A 26008-nucleotide genomic window follows, 5' to 3' on the forward strand; every position below is an offset into this window, starting at 1 on the left:
GATCACAGCCTAAATGTGTCGCAGTTACCCAGTCACCTAAATATCTGAGTTACAGTCCTTCTGTGCACACTGATCCAAACGCATACTATAATGCGCTAGTAGTTGACATTCGAGGTCATTTCTCGCCAGCCTTTCCACAAGTACTACACGAATTTACACACGAACCGACCATTCACGCACATATTTTACATATCTTTTCCGTTATGCTGAATACAGCGGATCGTCGCAGGTATTCTATGTACCTTGGTGGATACTGGGCCCCACCACGGGTGGATAAATGAGGAGGACATGCCATTGCCTCGACCCCGCCCGCCGGCTTCGCGAGGTGACAACCGCCCGACGCCAAGGAGCACGGCCACGTTTTGTCCAAGCGACTTCAAGTGACAGAAGCCGGAGCCAGCGCCACCAGCGCCGTTAACTTGCCGCCAGCACTCTTACCATCATCAAACCACAACCTCACTGGCTAAACAGAGAGTGAAAAAACAGCTGAGTGAGGAACCAAGGTCTTCCGCGAGCGCAGTACGTCTTCTCGCAAACTACTCACAACTATTCCGAATTGAAACAGATCTCAGCTGTCCATCCCCACTCTGGCTACGAACACTCTCACAAGCGACAGTTTACGAGAAACAGAAAAACGGGCACGAGCACCGAAATCAGAACAACGACGAGATAGCTCGAGCGGGTTGACCACTGGATGCTTTTTTCTTTAAGGAACGGTGGCGGTGCTTCCATCCATTAACTCGTTTAGTTTATCTCAGCATAGACCCTGCCACGCGGCCTTTATTTCAGCGACGACATACCTTGCGTCAGTGTAGAGCTCAGTCTCTAAGGGCACAGAAACATCACCACTAACATGACCAGCTCCATTCGCCTGTTTGTCTTCGCAATGCCAGCTCGATACCACGGCCGCTCGTTTCGTTCAGTCGTTATATGTTTTCGGCGACGATGACGTTATACGCCAACGTTTTAACCGCCCCAGTGCCGTAACGGCAATAGTATTCATTGCCGTCGTTAAGGTAGCCATCCCGTCGACACTGTTCGTGAAACTTTGCAGTAAATTCCCCGTAGCTTACGTTTCTACTGACCTCGCTATTGCGGTTTTTAGCGGCACGTGTTTCGCTACATAGCCGAAGGAAACGCAGGTTTCTTGTAGGGTAAGCGATAAGCGAACATCGACGGGAATTCTGCCGTAACAGGCCACGATTGGCACGTATTTAACATACTGCCATAAAGTGATGGCTGGCTTTGCCGGTCAAATGCTGGTCCGCGCAAAAAAAACTAGCCGCTAAGTCTTGTTTTTGACAATACAAAGAAAGACAACACCAAGTTTGCTTCATCTGAACAGAACCATCCATGGTGACAGAGAAGACTGCCGAAGCAAGTGCGTGTGCTTCTATCACGTGTGGTCATCGTGGCGATCGTACTGTTCTGTCTATGAGATGCGCGATTTGGTGGCGAAGCATAGGGGCGGACGTCGTTGCCGTTGAAGAAGCAATGATGCTCGTGTAACTTCGTTTTCCTCAAGCAGCGCCAGATCGTGTTGGTTCTGGCTGATTCTCTTGTTAACCCGGTTGTTTCCTGTGGCCGACGGCGGACGGAATCGAATGGATGCATACGGACAGACGCAGACATGAAGGTAAAAGCGATACAGCCACTACATTGTAGTGAACAGGTCCGGAGGATGACCCAGGGTTTTGTTGACTGTCGCTCTTTAGAGAATAAAAAGATGGGCTTTGAAGTGTAAAGCAAGTTACTGGCGACAAACAGTTCCGTGTGATTTGCCTTACAGGGACGACTACAGCTGGAGGTTGCTAGTTCAGCTTCCGGCAAAGATCTAGTGTACAATGCTGCTAAGCTATTGTCGATCCGTGTCTAGCCAGCGTGTTGTCAAAGGATTCTGGTTTCGCGCCGTGTTGATGTCGAGCTGCTGTTAGATGCTCCGCCGTTCTCGCTTACGATAGTCAGCTAACGTCCCGTTTATGCGACTGGCGTACCCTGGCCAACAGACGTATTTAGCTTGAGCCGATCATCCGGTCGCGCCACAAACGTCATGAGGATTCATTACAGTTCAGCTGCTATTTCGTCGTAGTCTTTCGTCAAAAGATGCGGCCCGCTACATAAGCAAGAGCAAATGACGCCGAATCACCTCGAAATATCGGCCAAACAGGATCCCACAGCAGACGAAAAAAAAGAGACATACAGTTGAGAAGAACTACGTTTGTTTACCCGCCGAGTAACCAATAGATATGAAACGACTTCATAATTATATAGATGGACCGACTACGGGACGGATTTAACCTGACCAGCGGGTTGACGAATCGAAGATATTCATTTTTCTTTTATCAAATAGCGTTAAGTACAGTCGCCTGTGGGTAGACAGCGGATACAAGAATCGTAGAGCGGTTTTCTTAGCGATAGCGGCCTGCCAAACAAAACAACGACCATTCTAGGATAGCAAGCGATTGTACGCGAGCGGAACGTGCAGCTTCTGCATCTCGAAAGCTGATGTTTGTTCCTCTTTGAAGAATGTTTGTCCTTGTCCATTTTTCACGGCACCGTGCAACTGGCCAAGCATAGGTCCTATCTGGACTGTAGCAAGATTCACATGCGTGCGTAATCGTCAATAGGACACCGTCGATGTAAACAGAAACATTGTAAGCGTCGTCACCGGCCGCTATTGTAGAGCTAATGGAATAGAGGAGAAGCTGCCGATTGCTCTTCAATAGTCTTGCTTCTACTGTAAAACAGCCAATGCATTAGACGAGGTCTCCCTCTATCCAAACGTTTAAAACACATCCACAAAGGTTTCTTGCGTGCTGCCATAGTCCGTCGGCTAACAGACCGGAACAGGCCATTACTGGGCGGGCGGTCAACTGACTAACGCCTCGTTTACGACCAGACGAAATTGACACCACAGGAACTCCCACGATGGCGAAGTAACTACACAACGTCAAGTTTCGACAAGTTGTTTCCGTAACACAGGAGCTAGACAAGAAAACGACCGCAACATACAATGGACGTACAGGCCCACGCAAATGCGGAGCTTCAATATCGTACGGTGATGAAAGTTGCGAAATTCAAACTTGAGCGCTGGCTTACAGTTTCATGTAGACATTCGCTTCGTTGATTTTAAGTAATTTTTTAACGAGAAATTGTAAGTCGGTTCGTAGAGGCTAACTCCGCTGGACCAAATAACCGATTAGGTATGTGATTAGTGTGAAAGCTGAGCAGCTTAGTTTCCAACCTTTACTTCGTTCACAATCACAGACTACAGCTCTATATATTATTACGTTTAGATAATATGTTTATATACAGTATATTAATTAAATATCCTGTAGGCGATAGTAATGTCTGCTCTGGGCAGATATGTAAGGCAACAGCAAGTGACTGTTCATACGAAATTCGAAAGCTGCGAAAATGCTTCTTCTTGGAGATGTATCGCGAAATAGTTCATTTCTATTACACCTGTTTGTTTTGCTTTCTCCTTTAAAACGTAGAATGTTGGCACGCACGACGAGGCTCACGTTCGCACCATTAGCGTAAGTTATCGCTGATAAAATAAGCTCAATAGGGCAATAAATAAGTTCAATGAGGTACACAATGCAAAGTCGACATAGTATGGTCTAACTTATTCTGTTCATCTCTCTCGCCAGTTCGATATCCTATAGATTTTTGTCTTCGACTAGCTAGCGATTCTGGCCGCGATCAACATGACGGTAGCTGTGACATATATAGGGGGTAACTGCATACTTACTAAGAATGCTGAAGTAGACGTCAAGACCAGCAGGTTCGTACAATTTGTTTGATGTACAAGTCACAAGCAAGTTTCTGACGAGATAAAAAAATGTATAGCAGAAACGCACCTAGCACTGTATGACCTCCGATAACGACAATTCAACACTACGGATATATTTTGTTTTTTTTTTGCTCAAGTTGATCGACCAGCCAGCTTTTGCCCACTGATGGGATCGGGAGGGCCACACACTATTTGTGGTTTCTTTTTTGTCGTTGACACCGTATATCTGTTTGGCTAGCGTCCTAAATACTATGGGACATGCTTGATGCTCACTCTTCTACATGTGTATCCATACAGTTTAATTCATCCGCTGCATGTCTAGCTTTCATTCACAGCGTGATATCTGTAGACATCGATCGTCAGCTCACTAGCATCCGTACACCGTAGTCCGTGATGCTCAAACATATAACCAACCCTGGAATCAACATCTAATAATAGGGGAACGCCTGAGAGAAAGAAGGCCCTGTCCTCTGTTTGTCACAGAGGAGGGCGCTGCTCGCGCACTCTCTCTTTCGATAACAACACTTCCATGTCGTATAGCATGCCATCACAGGATGATGGACGCTAGTTGATTGTCCTGGGGCCCCTTACTTTCTGTATCTGCCCATCTCTGTCATGTGTTCTCATGTGATTGACTCTGAGCTAACAGGGTCACGGAGCGAACGAGCACCGTCGCCGTAGAACTGCTGCAAATGCTGCCGAACGTTTTTGCTGCCCAGCTCACTCAGGGGGATACTTTCTTTGGGCATTTATCCGGAAAGCAGCAGCAGCAGCAGGGATGCAGAGTGGGAAGAATAGTTATTTAATAGCTGCTACTGAACGACCGGCGAGACAGAGTCTGGAAAGGGAGACTTAGCAGAACAGCGGCGCTCTTGGAGAATGTTTAGCGCCTTTCAAACGTTGGGCCTGAGATTGGGAACACGGAAACGACCAACAGTATCGAAGTCCGACAGCAAACCCAACCCAAAGCTGAACAACACCGGCGAGAATAAATGATGGCTAATTGTGACAAAGATCTGACGACAAATAGAACGACGTTCGTCTGTTTCGATTCACTGAGCAAATTTCTGCCGGTGCAAAATAACTCAGTGCCTTTTTTCATTTTAGCGAATTCGCTCATTAGTTGACTAGAAATATATCAATACGTTTCAACTAAAGCCCAACTAAAGCTTTGATTTGCAACAAGTAAATGTAAATAGGCAAATTCAAAATAAAAATTCTGCAAGATGTTCTGTAGCTGAATGCGAGATGGTTGAACAGGTCCTGTAGATAGCTGAGAACATAGGTGAAAGCCAGTTGAGCGGCAACGGAATTCAGTTGGACACAGCGGTCTATCGAGAGACACTTCAGGTCATCGATGATGGCCACAGACATTATGAAAGCGAGCCCGCAGAGACAGTTTCATTAGACCCAACGTATTGAAACATTTGGCTCATCGGGATTCGATTACATATGATAATCGCTCTACCGAAAGGATAGTAGAGTGCATTTGGTTTATTCGTAAGGATTTTATACGATCTAAAATAAAATTTGCAAATAATTGTATAATACTTATTCAATTGATGTTAAACGCTGCGGCATCCTCATTCAGTATGCGGTTTCACTGTAGTCGTACAATGAGAAAGACAGCTAATTGACTGCTATTAGCTTGATGGTCCAGCAACATAAACGTATCTACTTCACAGATTGAAGCTCACAGCTTTGCCAACATACAGTCTACTAACTTTTACTGAAGGATAGACTCAAGCCGATGCGCATCGCTAGCGGAAACTCGGCCATAGCCAGCGCAGCCGTCAACGACCGTTTATATTGTGGCCTCGAAATCATCGTCGCTTCCCGCAATCAAAAAATTACTATCTGGTATAGATGCTACGGTAGCAGGTGCGGGCAAAATTTGTTTGCATCTGTTGTCATAAAATCTTCAAAACACCGCTTAAATGAAAATACACTACCGACTGCAAATCTAGACATTGTTGAGCCTCTTTCGCGCTAATCGATATAGCACTCATGGCCGACGGGAATTATAGCATTTTCCGTGCAGTAAAATGAAAAGTTAAAGTTAGCGGATTGTGTCATGAATACCATATATATCGATACGAACTCCCATACAGAACGAACTTGTTTTTTTTTTTTCGATCTTAAGCACAGATCTGTATGGCGCATTGAGCAGCTCATACAGCAGCTACATTGCTTTAATGGAAATAGGAGTGCTTAAAAACTGTATATCAGCACTTGTTTCTAAGTGAGTCGCCTAGCCATTCAAGCATCGGGTCATATGCATAATTATTATGACCATGTCTGCGAATAGTTTCCGATTCCGCAAGACAACAACGACGACGTTCGATCTTATTTTCTGTCTTCTGAAACAGTATGAGTTTTTTTACTTCGTTCACGACGTCGCCAGAAATAGCGATGCTCATGTCCGTAAGAAAGCAGCTGCGTTCGCACCTCTTTTTACATCTGTGTTTTTGCCAAGGAATATGACGATTATATAGCAGGAAAGGCAATAACTGTTTATCAAACTACATTTAATGATACCTGTGAGTGAGATCTTCCTTCTAACAGGACCCTGTCATCACCAGTAGCTTTATTAGAACCTTTCATTTATTCGGGATGGCTTTGCGGTTCGGGTAAACGAATTTACACTTTATCAAACACAGGTGTCACATCGCGGACTATAATATCAAAGTATAGCCTGGCGCTTTAGACGCGTGCCTTCCGTAGAATGAAATGAAATAAACCAGAATTCGGATTCAGTTTTTGATAAATGAGCAGGGTGCTGTTGCATGAGACACGAATGGGGGCATTGTCAAAAATGAGAAACAGCAAAACAGCCCTCTGGTCAGAAGGTCTATCAGAAGCCAACCCGGGTGAAACTTGGGCTTCGAGTAGACGTTTCTATTCAACTGTACTGTCCGAGAAGGAACAAAAACAGAAAAAACCGTATTTCCGTCACTGATCGCCGCTAGAAGTTTATGTCCGGCATTACACTTGGCCGATATATTTTGTTCACTACATCATGAGTTTGGAAAAGGATGACCAAAAAGTATAGAAGTAATTGTATAATTATATAATGGACTCTGCATTGGAGTAATTCTTTCGACATAAATCGCTACAAATAGATACCAATAGGGTAAAATCTTTCCGAAGCATTTCGGTAAAAATTACACATCTCACGTGGAAAAAAATGTACACGGTGGAGTGTCACTGCCTCAAAGACTCACCCCCCAACCACGAAAAGAATATGATAGGATTCGTCGCCATTTTGGTCCAGGAATCTGAAGAAAATCCACTTATCACCTGCGGTAATAAATTCCTAGCGATGTATTCCTTGAAAATGAGCTAAGACAAAGTAACTCACTTCGAAAAGGAAGCTTCTACTCAATCGAATTCGCCAACCGACAAGGACCTTATGTACACTGTCAGATAAACTCTTTTACTGTTAGCTTTATGAAACTCGTTGAACCAGTACCTGCATAGCCGAATACAGTAATATAAGATAAAAGGGTAGACGCTACACGCTGACAAGAGTACCCCCGGCAATGTAAAACCCATAGGCAAACGTTTTACTCAGCACCGGCTTTTCAAGTGAAGCGACAACGATAATGAACGAGATAAAAAAAATCATGCCATCCACAGATAGCCCCGACACTAGCGCACGATTGAAGAACATGTGTGTATGAGACTGAGCTATTTACCTTTTTCTGGTTAAGTCACTGCTGGGCCATTCTTGACTTAGTAATGGGTTCTTATTACTGGGTGGATTTATTGTGGCAGCAGGTCAAGTGGAAGACGCCAGCAAAACACCAAGAGCTAACATGATTGTACAAAAACGGACTATCTATGTGCATAATCGTAGTTTGCAGTCGAAGGAATTACGACGGGCTCGGTGGCACGCATCTACCTGCATCTTGTAGCTATGGGTAGATGCACTAACTAAAAACGGTCGATTATTCAGAGATGATCGACAGTATTCGTAGACTAGTCCAGCTCTACTCGGCCTGACATCTCGACGCCATTACTCTTCATCCTGGACCATTGCATCCCAGCCGGACTGCCTGATGCATTTAGCAACGCTGTGGCGCCTATGGACGCGACAACGCTCGCCCATCGTTCCCGGTATTGTTATAACGGTTAATGGAGTAACTTGGGATAGCAGCGTTATTTCGAGTCTCTAGATAGACGTTAGCTGGCCAGTAGATCGTACCTGTCACTATATGGGTCTCTACACATGGCCGCGTTTACGTGACAGGGATGCCCCGAATCGCTCGTATTTATCTCTGTATATCTTCATCAAGACAGCGGGAGCAGGTTGCTATGACAATGTATTACATTGTCTATATATTCTATTTTACTGTATAAATTAAACGAAAGCAGTCGACTTGGAGAAATCGGTTTCTGCGCGGTAATACGCCTACAGAACAGCCTTAAGTGTTACTGATATCACGCGGAGAGAGATCAGCAAGTGACAACGGCTTCGCATGAACAGTACCCGTCTCGAATTAGTTCCCTAGCATCTAGAATTGTGGTAGCAATTTCGCAAAAGGTACGGCTAGCGTTTCTTGCGCCAGAACATGTCGTAGAACGCTTAGAACGAACCGTTTCAATCTAACTTAAAAGTACAAAGACACTCATTAGATCACTTTTTTTTAATCAGCTCAGTATCTATAAATGTTATTGCTCAAACTTTAACAATAACAAATTCATAACCAGCGATGAATATCGGAAGCATAGGAAACCCGCGACACAATTCCTGTTTCGTAAGCACAACCGATGTACAAGTTTGTTTTACTCCTTCAAAAAAAAAACTCCATCTCGTCAATTCACCGTTGAAGATGAAAGTATGTTTCAAGTTTTACGTCCGATATCGCCGTTAGGTATTTATTAAACAAACGGCTGGCCTCCCCTGCCAGCACGAAACGAAGTCTGTCTATATCCGAATTCGAACCCAGCCCACAACGTGCCCCTAATTTTAGCAGGAAGATACGTTAGCCATTAAACTATTACGGGGTCAATCCAGCTATTTACGTATTACTCACATTAGTTGTGGCGTTTGGCTGGGCGCGGTTTTCAAGCAGTAGGTTAATGATCATCGTATGACCTTGCTGAGCCGCTTGATGAAGTGGGGTATATCCGTGGGTAGTGGTGGCATTTACGTCAGCGCCATGCTGTAGCAAGAAGCGGATCATATTGGTTTGTCCGAAGTGGCAAGCCACGTGCAGTGGGGTATAGCCTGCTGCGGTCGCCGGATCGATTCGAGCGTTGTGTTTGGCCAGAATCGCTGCCACGTTGACTTTGTCTTCCTGTGCACAGAGATGCAGTGGCGTTAGACCGTTCTTAGCGGCCGCGTCGACATTGGCGCCATGCTCGATCAGCAAAGCAGCCATTTCGGCGTGACCCTCTTGAACTGCTAGGTGAAGTGCGCTAAAACCGGCTTTCGATTCCGCGTTTGTCTTGGCGCCATACTCCAACAGTGTTGACCTGTGCAGTGGTAACGGCAGAATGAAGACAAAATCAAAATACTTTGTTGATTATTCTAATCGAGTTTAGCGGTCCGTAAAAGGCTTCATGCCACCAGATGCGTTGGGGGATGATGATGACATGCAGTTATCACATTGAAAAACATCAGTTATCCCTAAAATAACAACTATCTTTCATCGCCGTACCAATTTAATAAATATACTAATATGACTACAAAACTACCGCGTTAACTACTTTCCCAGGTTTTTGTCGTATTTAACTTAGCTATCGGATATCTTCCAACTCTTTGATATACGTACCCTATATCCATCTGGTTCTTTTTCGCAGCGATGTGCAGCGAAGTATAGCCGTTCTTTGCGGCCGCATGCGGCGACGCACCCTGCTCGAGAAGCAGAAGTGCCACATCGTTATGATCATAGTGGGCCGCCACGTGCAACGGGGTCACGCCGTTCTTGCCCTGCGCATCGACGTCAGCCTCCTTCTGCAGAAGGAGTTTAGCAACGCGCAGATTGCCATATTTGGCCGCTAGATGCAGCGGTGTAAAGCCTTTCTTCGTTTTCGCCGTAACCGATGCGCCATGATCGAGTAGCATATTGACCACGTCTTCTTGGCCCTCTTTGGCTGCTATATGCAACGCCGTGTATTGGTCCTTCGTAGCTGAATCGACGTGCGCTCCATGTTGTAGGAGAAGCCCGACAATGTCGGTGTTACCCAGCCGCGCGGCAATATGCAATGGTGTTTGCTGTTCCCGCGCCTTGGTGTCAACCTGAGCGCCATTGCGGAGTAGTATCCGCACGATGTCCGTCTGGTTCGCTCGGGCTGCCAGGTGAAGGGGGGTTTCCCCGCGCACCGTGGGCACATCGGCATTCGCGCCATGCTGGATGAGATAGATCACGATGTTCATGCAACCCATGAACGAAGCTACATGCAGAGGAGTAAGCCCAGACTAATAAAGGAGATGGGATAAAGGAGACCAAGATTAAGTGAAAGTTACACAGTTTACATAATGTAATGGAATCGCTGAGACTCGGTTAGAGGAAACATGACTTTAGTTTTAGACTCAATGAAATCGTTGCTGATATTCGGAACTATTATCGCTGGACGTTACACATTCATTGACTGATTTCTACACATCCAACTTCTCGTATCTCTAATATATATATATATATATATATATATATATAACAACAGTCGATATGGCAGTGAATTCGTGGTTAAATCTCAACAGAAGGCAGATGACGTTTGGAACCCACCTCGGTCGTAGCCTCAATGGACGCTCCATGTCTGAGTAACAATTCGACGACCTTGATTCGATTTTTCTTGCAGGCGATATGTAGCGGGGTGAATCCGTTCAACGCCCGCGAATTCGCATCGGCTTTCTTTTCGAGTAGCAATTTCGCGACACCTACGTGACCGCAATGTGCGGCTACATGTAATGCTGTTAAATAGTCCACGGTGATCTCGTCAACAGGCGCCTTGTGGTTTAGTAGGATCTTAGCGCTCTCCACGTGGTCACCCTGTGACGCCATGTGAAGTGGCGCAAGGCCGTTCTTTGTCTTGGCCGTAATTGGTGCCCCCTTCTCGATCAGCTGATCAACGACCTGGTCGTGGCCACTTCGGGCGGCACAATGGAGCGGCGTCAAGCCATCCTGCGCGTCGGACCAAATTGAAGGGACATATGTCGAATGACAGGACCTTTGTTAATCATTAGTTCAGCGAATACTCGTGTGCAAGACCAAATGGAGGCAGGGTACTTTAATGAGAGGTAACAAAGGACAAGGTTGGCAGTCTTGTTCTTTTTGACTATGCAGTCACGCAATGCTCAGTAGCTATAACCGCCGAAAGGTGTATGGTTAAAGGCTTTGTTTCAGCTTATTGTTTTAATTACGCAGTAACATTCAGTCAACCTTTGGCCGACATCTCAGAAACTTCCGAAGTTTGTATCGACCTATCTGGATCAGCTTAGCTCAACAGCGACTCGGGAACAGAGCCAACGCGTCGGCCAAAAGTAAAAGATGAAGGCCAAGGCCGCCTGTTGACCTTGTCCCCAAGAAGCTGTCAGGATAAGCCTGCTTTCGATTGCCATTTAAAATAGAAGCGCAAATCAAGAACGCCTTCAGCTGAGGCAGAATGAGGCAAACTCAGAGATGTCTTTCTCTCTTAGACGGACAAGTAGACCGACACTATCAGTGATAATACAATATACTTAAAGAAAGACAGGTGTGAGGCTAACTTTAACTGTTCGCCCGTAATGTGAATCGAACAAGCTGTACAATACTAGACACTTGTTAGTTTTACCGAAAGCATCCGAAAGCTTGTACTCACTCTCGTTGATGCGTCAAGCTTGGCTCCTTCTTCGAGTAATAGTTTGACCATGTTGGCTTTGCCCCACTTGGCAGCAACGTGTAAAGGAGTGATTTGATGCTTCGCTGGGAAATTTACATCGGCCCCCTTTTCAAGGAGCAACGCTGCGATGTTAGCGTTTCCATAATGCGCTACAAGAGAACGTGATAAGCAAACAAAAACGATCAGGTTAGACTTGTGTTATATTGAAGTATACAAGTCTGAGGGGAAGGACTGAATTCCGCCACACAGTTTCACTCGTGAAAATTTCACGCAAACCTAGTTGCATAAGAATAAATTAGGTTGAGACATCTTCTTACAATGCACAGCGAATTGTCAAACCCGTCTATAAACTAACGCTAATAACAACGACGACAACAAATACATTCCATAGCTGTCAATAGCCCCCACTAATTGTCTATCGTTTCAAATTGTCAGCAGTCCTTCTTACCTGCGATGTGTAATGGCGTAAAGCCCGATTTTGAAGTGACATCTGGGTTGTGCTCGTGGGTCTGTAAGAGCAGGGCAGCCGCCTTCGTGTCGTCCTTTTTCGCGGCGATATGAAGCGCCGGCAGACGAACCTTGCCCTTCGCATCGTTCTCAAGGAGCACTGCAACCACCTTATCGTGGCCTTGTTGGAGCGCAACTGCAAGTGGCGTGAAGCCGTCCTCTGTCGCTAGACTCTGACTGGCGTTATTGGCTAGTAACAAACGAACGACGGCGTCATGGTTCTCCTGGGCGGCCATGTACAACGGCGTGAAGCCGTTCTGCGACTGAGCATTAACGTTGGCGCCTTTCTCAACCAGTAAACGCACGACGTCTGTCTGGCCAGCCAAGGACGCTATGTGCAAAGCCGTATTGCCTTTTTTCGTCGCCGCGTTTACTTCGGCGCCTCGATGTAGCAGTTCTTTGACAACGGGCACATGACCCTCCTTCGAAGCGAGATGCAGTGCGTTTAATCCATTGGCATTACTTGTGTTGATGTCGATGCTGCCTTTGAGGTACTCCAATACTTTTTCAAGGTTACCCGCCCGAGCGGCGCGCAAGAAGCTGGCGCTGTTGTCCATCTGTTAGAAGAAGTGAGAAAAACATAGATAGGTTAAAATACGCACCGAAAGAGACTCAAAATCGAGAGCTTTAGGTTAGATCATATCGAGAAATTTTATCATGTAGTAATCTATTTGTATGTTCGGCATTGTAAAGCGACATTTTGCGCAAAGCCTTCGCAACGGAAATCCTCTTTTTAAAAGGTCGATAACAGCACAAACATTTAGCGCAGCTACATAGATTAAATGCCCACTACACTTTTCGGTGAACGTGTATGCATGTACAATGTTAACGATGGCCGCACGAATAATCGGTGGTAATATTGCTAGAAGGGTTAGTACTGGTGATGACCGTTGTAATAACAACGGGAAAACGCAACCGTTTTCGCTGGACTCCAACGTTTCCCATCGCACATTTGTCACTCCCGAGGCCTAAAGCGGAGTATATCAACCCAATCGTCCACAGAAACCACTTCCAAGCGTCCGTCGGCGACACGATCGCGATCTCAGCTTGAGGCCATATTGGCCTCCCGCACCTAAGTTGACTGAACGAATGTACAATACCACAGTAAAGAAGCCTGCTCCGATTACGGAGTGTAAGGACGTCTACCCTAGTGTGGAGCTTATAGGATCCTTCGCCGGGCACCACCCTTTCGAGGAGGCACTCTTGTCTTACCCTTCGTAAGCGCATTGGCTCAACAAAACAGCTCTGGGGTGTCTACGTTTATGGTAGGGGCAAGTTACCCTTAGCAGGGGCCAGCCATCTCCTCAACGCCAGTTCCTCTGGCAGCTGCATAAAATGAAGCAAGTAAGACGCTGCTGCTGCTGCTACTGAAGGTACGGTGCTCAAATGAAGCTACGGCAGATGGGCGTAATTGTGCTTGGATCGCGCTCACAGCGCGTTCGTAGCTGCAGCTAAGGGCCATGCTCGAGACGCAAAGATTCAGATATTTTCTGTGTTATTTCAGAGCGGCATAGTCTCCTGCGTCGACAGAACACCTAATCTAAAGCTGATCAGGTGATAACAGAAATACACTGCTAAAAGTGGTTTTCTGTATCAATAGATTTATTCTGATCAATGTTCAACGAGGCCTTAAAGTCGGAAGGTTTGAGGCACTCCTGGTAATCGAGGGTAGAATAAAGAAAAATGAGCTGATTTATCCGTGTGGCAGAGTGTGGTAACTCTTGTGTTTAGCTATTAGTGTGTAGTTTGTTCATCTGTGAATCTACATGTATATGGTTGTGGCTATGTGGGTATTTGACGCGTGCGTTGTTATTGTGTCACTGCGGCGGCCAACGGCTACATATCTCCCCTCATATATTTTACTCATGTGATATGCCTGTGTGCAATGCCTATGTGACGTATCTTTATGGCGTGTCCTTAGACTAGTCGCTTTTTCGGGGGTGGATTTTTACTAGAATTGTACGTACTCGAGGAGAGACGGGTGGCTGAGCGAACAGGAAGCTGTAATCCATGACCGTACCTGAATGGCTCCTTTGCCAATTCAAATACGCACGTTGAACTTTGGAAGAAACAGCCAGCGGGCTGCAATTAAACTCTTTCTGAATTAAAAACCTGAGCCGCTGCTGTAACGGTCAACGGACTCAACTGAGGCCAGTCACTCTTGGTTCATCAATTTCACCGCTACCGCAACCTCATAAACCCAGATAGATGTATATATCTATCTCTGGGCGCTTGCGCACACTTATATTGAAAAGTCACTATAATCCTTCCTTATTCTTAAACTACCCCTACGTCCTTTCGGTAAGCATAATCTCATTGCATCCGTCACTAACACAATATGAACCCTTCATATGAACTAGTATGCTAGATTAAACCTCGGTCTTCACTTCGTTATCAACTGCGATTTCACGATTGCTATCCCCCTCAGTTGCTTCTTTCTATGTTCGACCCACATTCAAACCATTAATAACCACTGTTGCACACTGGCGGACAGTCTTTTCAGTTTCTGCACCGGTGGAGTCTCGGCAATCCGATCGAATTCGAGTGATGTCCGGGGTGAAGCAGCCATTCGTTGGCTAAACTAACCTGCGGAGCTTATGCGAATTTGTAGCGACATTTACGAATATATGCTCACTGTTTAACCCCAATGCCGGTGGCCACTCTCAGGACCAACGGTCCTACCAGGCTCTAACTCAATTTTAATGGTTCCTCGCACCCGACAGAATGTTCCTGGTCTGCTCTTAATCCGGGCTACTTCTCCGAAAGAGCGTCGCCACCTTTGCTGGTGGAATTGCCAGCAGTGGGTCTCTGTACTGCTATGGTTGGCGCTTTACCATGGTTACCGTTACCTTTCTCAGTGCTAACGGCCAGTTAGAGCCCGTATTCTATGCAAGACCATTCAAAATAATACCACTACTCCAATTCTGACCTGGTGTCAGCCACTGCTGCTGCCCTGCAAAAAGGTACAGATCGCGCAGATAGCCACTGTAGCCGCTGTAGTAGCAGAGCCCATAAGGACATCGTTTGCTTTGGCGAGCCCATAAACAAATTAACTAATGATAGTGAAGGCCACGCATAACAAAGACGCTGTTCCGCTAACTGCAGTGGCAACACTTATAATCGCGGAAAAGACAGGGGCTAACAAGACTGGAGTTGGATGGCTTATCTGTCGTGAGTGATTCATAAGAAGCTACGCTACAGATAGTCGTCCGTTCGACAACAAAGATCTACACCTGTATGAAACTAGCGTACGCGTCCTGCGTTACGTCAGCGCCAAACCATGAAATCGGACAGCATCTGTGAAAACATAAGCGCATTCCGGTAATCACAATGGGTTAAACAAATGGATCGATAGCTTTTTATCCCGTCAATCTAAAACGAGTCGAGTCTTACTGTGAAATCTCTACCGCTCGAAAACGTACTGGCAAGCTCAAATGCGCCAAACAAGCGAAAATATCTCTTGAACTTTCCGAAGCCGCTCAGAGTGACTGGCCACCTGTTGTGCCTCGGATCGTTTCCAGCTGTCCGGTGACTCTTCGCGTAAAACCACAACCCACAAATCTATGATCGACAGTATTTTTCAGTGTGAGCGCGGAGCCACTTTTCTATCGCCGACGTTCCGCTATCCTCAGAAGTAATCCTCATTCAGCGGTGCTAGTTTTTCAATTTGTCTATGCGTCAAACCCATAATATCCTCGGGCACTCGGATCCACTTAGCTACATTCAAAGTCCATTCACGACATATCAACGTCAACAGAGTCCCACGACGAAACAGAGCGCCTGCCGCTAGCTCCCTGATGAGCAGCAGAAGCAGCCGCGAGCTACAACTGCTTCCTCTGACGCTAATGGAGCCGTAGCGCGATCCAGCCATTACAAACAGATAGACAGACAAACGGAACAGGAGCAATAGCTAAAATACAAATCGAAAATGCAGCTTCAGCTAAAAGCCGCCGACGTTGCGATGGCAGTTTCCTACTCGACGATGCGTCCGTGAATTCGTTCGTTCAACCGTTTGGCACTTGCTAAGCGCCATCGCGGTGCTCTCACTCCATCTGTCGACGTTGATGTCTGCAGACTGAGCCCATACACGAACTCTTAGATACTCAGATCCATAGACGTGAGGTTGGTTAGAAGCTGCTACTGCAATCAATATGGACTACTGTAGCCAAGCGTCGTAAGTATACAACTGTGCGAACCTACCATTGCTTTTGCTTATGGCTAAAGGATATCGTGTTGTCGGATACCGCCGTCATCTGAGCTGCTGCTAACGTTTCAGCACGGACATACTCGTTGGTATACCGCTGAGGCAAAGCGGTCGATGGAAAGGTAGCAGGCGGCCAATACGGACCGCTCTCCATCCTTGTTACCACCTCTACTTTGTCCGCGTTGGCGGCACAATCAACGATTCCTCAATCGTCGACGTCGTATCAGTGGGTGACTCGCTAGCGTAAAGCATGACAGCAAAACAATAATGGTACTATGAAAGAATAGCCGCTGCCATTGTTTCCACTGCAATACTGTTCGAATGGTAAGAGGACTGCATGTGCATAGTTCGTATATGTTTCCTGCGATGATAATGCTTATGTATTACAAATGGCAATCTCCAGCGTTCCCGCACTACCCAGTCAGCAACTTAAAGAAAAAAAAACGCCAACGTTAGGAATATCAAGGTGACGTCGGTGAAAACATTCATGATTGAGACCCAGTCAACTTAGCCCTGTCGCTTATTTCTGTGATGTCTCGCACCCGGCGGTGTCTTCCGTAATATGCTCCATTCCGATATTGCCTATATCAGCTATATTCAAGGCTGTATATTTTAGCAGTCGTAGTATCAGTGAACGCTCGTCTTCGGATGAAGTACAATTACCGGGCTGACGCCACTGAACTTGTAAAACAATCATCACTTCGAGGGCCTGAGAAACAGCTACGTAGAGACAGCGCCTGGAGTCGTCGTTCCGACGATGGCGTGTTTACTCTGCGATAAAAAGACAGGCTACTAAGACGTCGAGTTATATCTCTTGCTGATCTATCATGAATGGATTCTGATGCTGCAAACATCGCACAAAAAAGAATAGCTTCGTGGTGATTCAATTGAGCAGTAACTGTGAATGACTAAGTGTTTCGACATCGTATTGAACAGTCTAACATTTTAACATCCACTATTTATTGCATATGCCGCCTATGGTAGCTAACCGACGTTTTCTTTCTGCTAGATGTCGTCTACTCGTATATATCGCATTCAGGCTGATGTATTCGACCGTACCGTAAACTCAACAATCTATCATTGACAGATGCAACGCGTATCAGATACATGTATATTACAGATAATCTGGTACAATGGTACCGTAAGGAGCAACAGTATGGCAAGCTATTCTCGCATGTTCCACTAATCAGCTTTAGGCGATCCGTAACGTATCCGCGATTCGTTCACATAGACATGTTACAGACTTATTTTTTGCTATCGTGTCTGACGGCGGTCGGACAGATACGGATACGCGGAATGGGCCATGACAACGTAATGTCCATTATGTTATGTAGTCATCGTGTGTAAATATATATAAATATAATCGGACAAGTGTTCGATCGTGGGCGGCGGAACTCTTGTCAACGGCAGCCTGGGCCGTCGCGGAAAACCTGGTCTAAAGTCATAGATATAAGGTTGGGGCAGGAAACGAATGCGCACGTTAACGAGAGTTTTGATCAAAAGTTCCGCCAGATGGTAATAGGGACTTGAGCGCTTGAAGACCCGTCCTTCTCTAGTGGGCTCGAACGCTCGATATTGCAGTAATCCGTCGTTATAGAATTATACAGTGCTATCTTCGAATAACGAAATGATCCGGTCGCGAATTGGTGCTTGAGCTGATATAACAACAAATAATCACTCGTAGTGAAACAAGAGTTTAATAAAGTTGTTTTTTTTTTAAATGTATCGATTTTTTTCTTCTCCAACGAAGGAAGGACTGGCGTGTCCTTATGTACTGCATGCTTTAACGAAGTAAAATACACTATTGGCTGCCGAGTAGCGTCATCAAACTACTATTATCGGTGCTTCTGTTCCTCTCCAGTAGCCAATAATGCGTCAATAATAGCTCTTTCATAAACGCTATGCCTAGTAACATAATCTTGATTGCTCTGGCTAGTTGGGTCTTGCGCACAATTGTAAGAGTTTCAGGTTTTTGATCTTTTTGGAAGTGAAGCATAAGTACGACAACCTCATTTCTGGGCTGTCTGAGAAGCAGAGCAAGATATTTGGGCAGATGTGCGTCAAAGATCCTGTCGTCTTAGATAAGACTGAGTGCGTTTAGACGTTCTATTAGTTTAAAAAATAACTATAAAACATGTCGAAGCTAATTCAAATAATAAATTGGGTGTTTTATGAAAAGCTAACTTAGCTTGTGTTGCTAATCAATACGCACCTAAGTGTATCATATACATAACTAACTTCAATCCGCCGGCGGACCTGCGCAACGGTTTAGTCGCTTATTTTCTTTTTCTTTAGAATGATTAGACTTCATAGTGTGTTCTATTCTACGGCCTACCCATTTAACTTCGTTTATCTTTTAAGGTATCGCCTGCCCCTTCTGATTCTCAATTATTGCCCCCTGGTCTTGACGTAGTTGTGCAGACGTTGTTATTAGCCACTACCGCTAACGACGCCCACTTCTGCTTATTTCTTTGACTCAGATCTTTTTTCATCGTCGAATATGAGTAATTTTGCCGGATACCTTGGGCGTTGGCGCTCCGCTATCTTTCTTTTTACTGACGTCCCGTTTAATGCCAACCTATTCAATTTCTCTACAAATCAACTTGTTGCGTTTTTCCTGGAACTCTGTCGGGTTTTTTCTTGATAGCCACGGACGTCTTCCTTCGATAGCTCCTACTACATGTGCAGCTATAAGGGGCCAAGCTATATTTCTGCTACCGTAACGTACGTTTCGTTATTACTTCTTACAGCTCCCTAAAAGGCATCGAGTGCGTTATGCGTTTAGCTAAAAACGTTCCGCTTACGCTTTCTGCCATCCACGCGTATTCGCCACCAGAGACCTGCAATCTGTAACCTGCTATAATTGTTGATTTGCCTATGATGGCGTCCTAGACCATCCGATGTTTTCGGCGATCTGACCCCACCGAGTAGCAGCACCATCGAGGCCGACCGTGTGCGTGCATACGAACCTGCTTGTTTATATGAAAGCTTTTTATCCATCAGCACGCGGCACCTGGAGCACGGTGCCTGCTGAACCACTATCAGCATCACTAGGCCTTGCCGTAGCCATTCTAAAGTTGGCGGCCTTGTAAGCAAGTATAAATGCTGCGGCTCCGAACAATGCCATCGGGTAGCTAATAAGTAAACGATGCTGGAAAGGTAGCTTCGGACACAAAGCCAGCACTTACAGCCACCCGCACCGGTCATGGAGCACCAAACTGTTTGGCTACTATGATATTATAATCAGTTACCATAACAATCTGTTTGTTGTATTTTGTGTAACTAAATCGATTAGCGCACCTAACAACTGCTTAAGGATACAGCCGCTGCTTCAGGTTGCATATATTGCTTAAGTTATTTCGGCGTTGGTTTCAACTTCGTGCGTAAGGTTGCTAAGCCTGAAAAGAACTTAAGTGATATCGCATGCAAGTCTCTGCTTACGTAACAATTTATCGCCATTTTTATCAATGCGATTCTTTTTGGGCTACGTTGGGAGAGACTAGATCGACACGTGGCTTGAGAGGGCTCCCTAACGCACAAGATTTAAACGAGGATAATCATTTGCGCTATTCCTAGTTGTCCGCTTAGGGATTCATCTATTTCAAACCCTTAGATTCAACGATATCGCAAGTAGCGAAAGATATTTTATCCATAAATGATTACTAAACCATTTTCGTACGGAGTAAAGTTTGAGCTGATTCCACATGTGGTAGCAAATACTGCAACAGCCATGCCTTTTTAAGACATATGCAATTTCGAAATATTCAATACACAGTTGGCTCGAACCCGGTTATGAACACAGCCTACGTCAAAGACATGCATAAGTAGCGTGTCTATCATTTTCGTTATATTAAATCCTCCTCTTATAGATAGTCCGAGCCTTTGATGCTCCACTACTAGTTTTGTGACCCCGTACATCATTGTCTGCGTTTCCATAATACTAAATCTATTGCCGGTGCTTCCATCGCTGCTCGTCGCGTGCAACAGGGCGGTCTGATGTGGCTCCAGGGACAGGAACTCCAAAGCTCTCCGCCTGAGTTGCTTATCTGATCAACCAACCTGTCCGCAACCACACCCAGTACGGTCTGGACAGTGCGCTAGGGTGGGCACTAGGCCACCAGACTATCCTGCTCTTGCCTCACTCAATATGCAGCCCGGCTAGTTGATACTAGAGACGTTTCGCGAGATTTCCTTCAAGTCAGAGGTAGCCGCCAGCCGCTAGTTTAGCAGGCACCCCAAAGCTTTCACGCAAACAAGCTCCAATGACTTCACAAGAGTAATTAGCTTTAGCAAACTGTTATTGTTTCCGTGATTGACCAGAATGACCAAACACGCGGGTCACCGCTGTTGTCTCCAAGGAAATCGACGATTCCTCCAGTCGACCTCAAGTAGAAGACATTAGGTTGTCTTCGATGGCACTTCCGCCCCCATTATTATATTGCTAGATCGTCAATTTTCATCAAACCAAATTCAAGTTTTAGCTTTGCTTGTCACAGCGAAGCAGTTGTCTGGTAGATTGGCCGGCATAGCCAGCTATTCAATGCACTGGAATCAGTAGCCTCATGTTTGTTCGGCGGAACTTCAGAAACCAAAAGTAGAGTCCACTGTAGTAGCAATAATGGCAGCGGTAAAATTACGCAGCCGCCTCGCAATAGTGCAATGGTTACCATAGCGTCTGCGAGTGACGCTCGCCAACCTTGACGTACTGACTTTTGTTCTTGTGGAGGGTCTGACGCGCGCAAACAGCTACCGGGATAGGGTCATCAATAGCCCCACATACAATTAAAACCTGACGCGAGAATGCTAACTTCGGGCGGGTGTAGGCTGACATGGCGTTAAAGGTGCAATGGCCAAAACGAAGTCGCTTGTCGTATTTGACCGGCGCTTGTCAGAGTCATGTCACACATACTACTTTGGTCAGCTGATAGTACATCGTGGATATTGTACAAAAAATCGATTTGTTCCGAAGCCCCGTTTGTTTCGCAGATGTTCGTTTGAAATAAACAACGCCGACCAGTCGAATTACTCAAAGCATACCACTACTGATAAGAGACTTGTCTTGCCATGCATCGACTATCGCCTTGGATAGGAGTAAGTGAGGCCAAAGTACTAACCCATACTTTGATAATGAGTGTCATTTCTGCGATCGGGTCTTCCGTCAACGACTTGGACGCCTCCTATTACACGGAAGTGGCTTAGCGTTCTTTTTCCGATGTGATTATTATCATCGTGATTAGTACAGCCAATACGAATGAGAGGGCTCTGCAGAAGTTTATTGACATTAAAGTTAATTAGAGGGTAGGATGTTTCGGATGAATTTCCTAATGTGATTAAGAGAACGATTCGGGATTTCCCATTACTTTACGGATTTATCAGACCAATAATATAGAAAGGTTTCTGCGCATCGACAAATTTATGATTCATCAAAATACTGTCTCTAGACTGTTTTTATACTAATATTAGATTCTATCTCAATGGCTGTTTACTACCGTCTCCAGGTCGCTGACTTTCAATTTGATCTCGCTGAGGCTTGCTACAAAATACGATCGCATAAGATGCGCTACAGATCTAGACCTATTTGTCTGAGCTCACTTGACATAAAGCTGCGTCAAACGATAATAACGTGCCGGGCCGCCACTTGGGTGGCCTAAATAACAAATGACGCTTTCCGGCTTCTTGGGCTCTTCAATAAGATTCCGAGTGGAAATAGCCTGTTTAGCCCAGGGTCACCCTAGTTCATCGTGTTCCGGTACGAAGGACGTCGTATACCCCCAACGAGACAAACGGATGTCTCGACCCGCAATTCATTAGCTAGAGCATTACTGTAGCCCATTCAACGAGTATATCAGCAGCCTGAGTAGTAAGTCTGTGTGAAGTCACAAACCATCAATCAGGCAAACGCCGCACCTAATCCGTCACTGTTTTGCCCTCTGGCTGCATGAAATTGTCCGTTCACAGTGATGCTGAACATGCACATGTACACGCCGATACGATGAAACTATTTATTCAGATCTTAACCCACGAATCAATTAACTTTATATTTTACTAGCAGAAAAAAAAAGGCATGAATACTGCAATGCGCCGTAAGCCGTTACTATTAAAATTTCCACTATGTTTCTGTTTTTGCACACTTCTGGTCGCCTTTGGCTATATCTTATGCATACTTTGTATATACATTATTAGTTAGTCAGACTCTTAGGCACTGTATCAGCTCTATATGGCATGAAAAGACAGACTGACATACTGGATACGATATTGAAAATTCTAAATAGTTTAAAACATAGTCGTGACGGTTCTCTGATCTGAGCTCCGCGTGTTGTTTCTGGCGTGCAAAATGTGATGGGCTGCCTTTTACTTACTTTTACTGTCTTTTACTTCGTGCATCACTATACAAGAACGTATTGCCACAACTCGACAGAGGAAACAATCGCAGCTTTTCATCCCTACAGTCTGTGTCTATATTACGAACTAAATAGGACGAGTTTCAATATCAACTCTTCGATTAAAATAGACGTTGCAATCTGCTGTTTTTCCTACAGCTACTTCTATCGCCGCCGCTGCTGCTGCTACTGGCTGAGCTCCGTTCGAATTCCAGCTTTTTTTGCTAAAAGGGCGGTTTCCAAAGCACTCGTCACTTTTCACCAAGAGAGGCTGTGAGGAGCTGACTCACTACCACGAGTCCGGTACTCGCGGGTGTGCAACTGCACAGTATTCCCTCTCGGCTCAGGCCAAACCCAGGCCTCTACGGCCTGCTCACTGCGGACCACTCTCATATTTCCGTGTAGTACGAAACCTGGTCGTCCTCAGCTCCAGCCGAAACCCGCTCAACTCTTAGTCCTGGTGAAGCCAGAGAGACTCAACAATGAGTTCCCTTGTCTGAATCGCACTTCTACCCCATAAAGTACATGCGATGCGCCCAACTGGGAGTATCCGCCCCTTAAGCTGCGCTGACCTGCCGTAACCTTTGGCTAAGACTAGCCTTGCTACTCTAATATGCAGCGATAATAACCGAATTATGAAACGTGAATCACATCGCTTTCCTTTTCTGGTTCGCTAGCTTCATAGCCCAGCTCCATAAAACCAACTCAGCTCAGTCTATGTACGCTGCTCTCGCAAATCCACACTTTCTATGCGCACTATTTAGCTATATGCAGAAACATCTATTCGCGGCCAATTTTGTTCAACAATGTCAACGTCTGGCCTATCTGTGAGACTAGGCATATGATCAGCGGTACAGGCTTACAGAATCCTTGGGAGGAAGGTCCAAGAGGATAGCGCTGAAGTCTATATTTGTTGATGTCCTTCGGCCCGCGGCGACACGACTTAATCGGTCGATAGGCTAGCTCCATTCTTGCCCGATCCCTAGGGTGTGTCTAAGTCATGGAGGTATCAATGCAGTTACTATTACGATGAGGAAGAGTTGCAGACAAGTAACGGGAACTTATTGGCAAGTGACTCTACGACGCCAACATCGTAACAGATACGCGGACATACAAATGCGATTGTTTTTCTCGATTAGGTCTTCGTTCATACTGTAGTTGGGTAAGGTAAATGGTCCACCAACGACTGACTACTTATTGACTTATATATATGTGCCTTATAGTGTTATAGTCATGTATAACTGGTAAGTGCGTATAAATATGTAGTCGTAACTGTAGGTGTGTATAATAGGAGCTGAAGAAAATGTTTATTGCCGTGTAGAAACATTGCGGTACAGTCAGGTTTACGAGTTACGACGTATCCCTGATCTCCGTAGCCGACCGATACGCAGCAGATTAATTACTTATTGAACGATACTGGCGGTCAATTTTTTTTTTGATACTTCTAATCAGTTTTTCATATCAACTATTACTGACAATAACGGTATATATAACAATAAGGGACAATAAGGGTATCCCTTGGCCTTGGAAATCTGCTTCTCATCTGTTCCGCTACCCCAAACTCAGTTCATACCATGTTAAAAACTGAATTCTAACTTCTATTTAGCATGAGTTCTATCTACTCTATCAACTAATGCTTATGGTAGGTTATTCCGGTATGAAGCACAATTAATAGCCCTCGGCAAAAGAAACATGCAATTTCTGTGTCGGGTCAAGTTTTGTTACATGAATGCAGTCTGTCGTGCTCGAGCTCTCTCGACCTCGAATGTATGAATATATCGTTCTATGCGGCCAAATAATTCGATTGGCTTTGTGTGCTTTCGGTGGTTGGTGAGCGTCAGATTCTATAAACTTCACAAATTTAGTGCTAAGGTTAGCCATGTTTAGAAGATGCGTCCCAGAAGAGGTTGGTGAAATCCTCCGTACGAGCAACGAATCGGAAGCTGTTGGTGTTAAGCAGCTGCGTCATTGCACGAGCAGGCGTTCAGGCGAACGTAAGCTACTTTTCTACGTAAGCTACGAATTCTTAAGGCATCAGTCACTCACGGGACCGAAGGTACAGGGTCATCTCTGATTGAAACTGATTGAAAACCTAAGTCGATGTATCACGACGTTATTTCTTTCATTCTAAAGGAACGTAATTATCCTTTGTCATTTTATGGCTAACCGCTAATTTTCATAACACTGCTTTGATTCATTTTTGTATAAGTAGGTGTACAGGCACTGCACAACTGTGCTTTGTAGAAATGTCTTTTCTTCTCAATCAAGCATTTTGATGATTATTGTGCGCGATACATGCTTATTGGTCATTACTGCGTAGCATAAGGAACTAAAAAGCTTATAGAAACGTCTAACCGCTTCGTACGAATCTCCAATATACATACGTATGGAGTTTCATGCACGTACTGCATTAATGTTCGCTTGTCCCCCTGCGCGACCTACCCGCATCACCACTAAGCGATCTACTCGATTAGATCCCCCAGACCTCGCTGTTCGATACGCCCAACCTGGCATCATCGAATGATAATTTATTAAACGTTTATAGCTTTCCAGAATGCTTTCCATGCCCAGGCAGTACGGGCAGGCTTACCGCATGCATGAACCGCACTGAGTAGGTAGAAATTTCGCAACACCTCTACGCTCGTGGATTATACTTTTGAGGCGGTAGATCCGCTGAAGCGATAAATCGCCTTTTGGTCGACTTTATTATCTTGGCTTTTTCTGATTTGGCAAGAACTTCCCTGACTGTTGCTAACTAAGAAAACATTGTTCGACACTGTCTAGGCGCTAGGCGCTACTTCCGGCCTGGGGAGCAAAAGCAAAACTGACGCCCGGTCTCGAACCTGGGCTAACACAAATGTCAGATTGGAAATACGCTACCACTGCGCCATCATGGACATTGTTGTATCTAACAATGTATTACTGAGCATCAATAAATTTTCGGTCATTAAATTTAGCTATTTCTTCATGGTAAACAGTACGGTACTAGTGCAAGCGGACCTTTAATAATGAAATAAATTTGATTTAATATGAATTAATCGAACGTAAACTATAGTGGCATAGATTTTGGCAACATGGTGGTATCAGAAGTCATTGCCTAGATCGAAAGAAAGGTGGAGTCCTCGAGTTCAAATCGTGTAATCTTCGAATGCAGCGGCCTTCACTAGGCAAACTTTACTAGAAGCAATATTATGCGACACCCTGACGTGCTTCTGACTCAGACGTCGCAATGAAGCAATGCATCGACCTCAATCGCACAGCGCTCGTTTCTCTAAGAAATTCTCTCATATATAT

General features: G+C 45.3%; 1 protein-coding gene and 1 long non-coding RNA gene across 25 annotated transcripts in view; one reads left to right on the forward strand and one right to left on the reverse strand.

The window, feature by feature from the left end:
• Positions 1 to 26008, reverse strand: part of LOC111253008 (uncharacterized) — a 168037-nt gene that overhangs the window by 64070 nt on the left and 77959 nt on the right. For 19 of the 20 annotated variants that reach the window (XM_086974333.1, XM_086974350.1, XM_086974347.1 and 16 more), the window contains exons 2-6: positions 12072 to 12687; positions 11603 to 11772; positions 10531 to 10926; positions 9577 to 10223; positions 8836 to 9277 (exon numbers count right to left, since the gene is read on the reverse strand). In XM_086974333.1, coding sequence (XP_086830459.1) covers positions 8836 to 9277; positions 9577 to 10223; positions 10531 to 10926; positions 11603 to 11772; positions 12072 to 12687 — 2271 coding nt within the window. Of the gene's footprint in view, positions 1 to 8835; positions 9278 to 9576; positions 10224 to 10530; positions 10927 to 11602; positions 11773 to 12071; positions 12688 to 14097; positions 16271 to 26008 lie in introns of those variants that run through there. The other variant, XM_086974342.1, reaches the window with a different exon arrangement.
• The window catches only part of LOC111253053 (uncharacterized), a 72474-nt gene that overhangs the window by 2457 nt on the left and 44009 nt on the right, over positions 1 to 26008 (forward strand). Inside the window, exon 2 of one of the 5 annotated variants that reach the window (XR_015316758.1) lies at positions 217 to 7982. The exons of the other annotated variants lie outside the window; for them this stretch is intronic. This is a non-coding gene — a long non-coding RNA (uncharacterized LOC111253053). Of the gene's footprint in view, positions 1 to 216; positions 7983 to 26008 lie in introns of those variants that run through there. 5 annotated transcript variants of the gene reach the window in all.

This window comes from Varroa destructor, unplaced genomic scaffold (genome assembly GCF_002443255.2).
Source record: "Varroa destructor unplaced genomic scaffold, Vdes_3.0 BEIS01000001.1, whole genome shotgun sequence".
Classification (NCBI taxonomy): Eukaryota; Metazoa; Arthropoda; class Arachnida; order Mesostigmata; family Varroidae; genus Varroa; species Varroa destructor.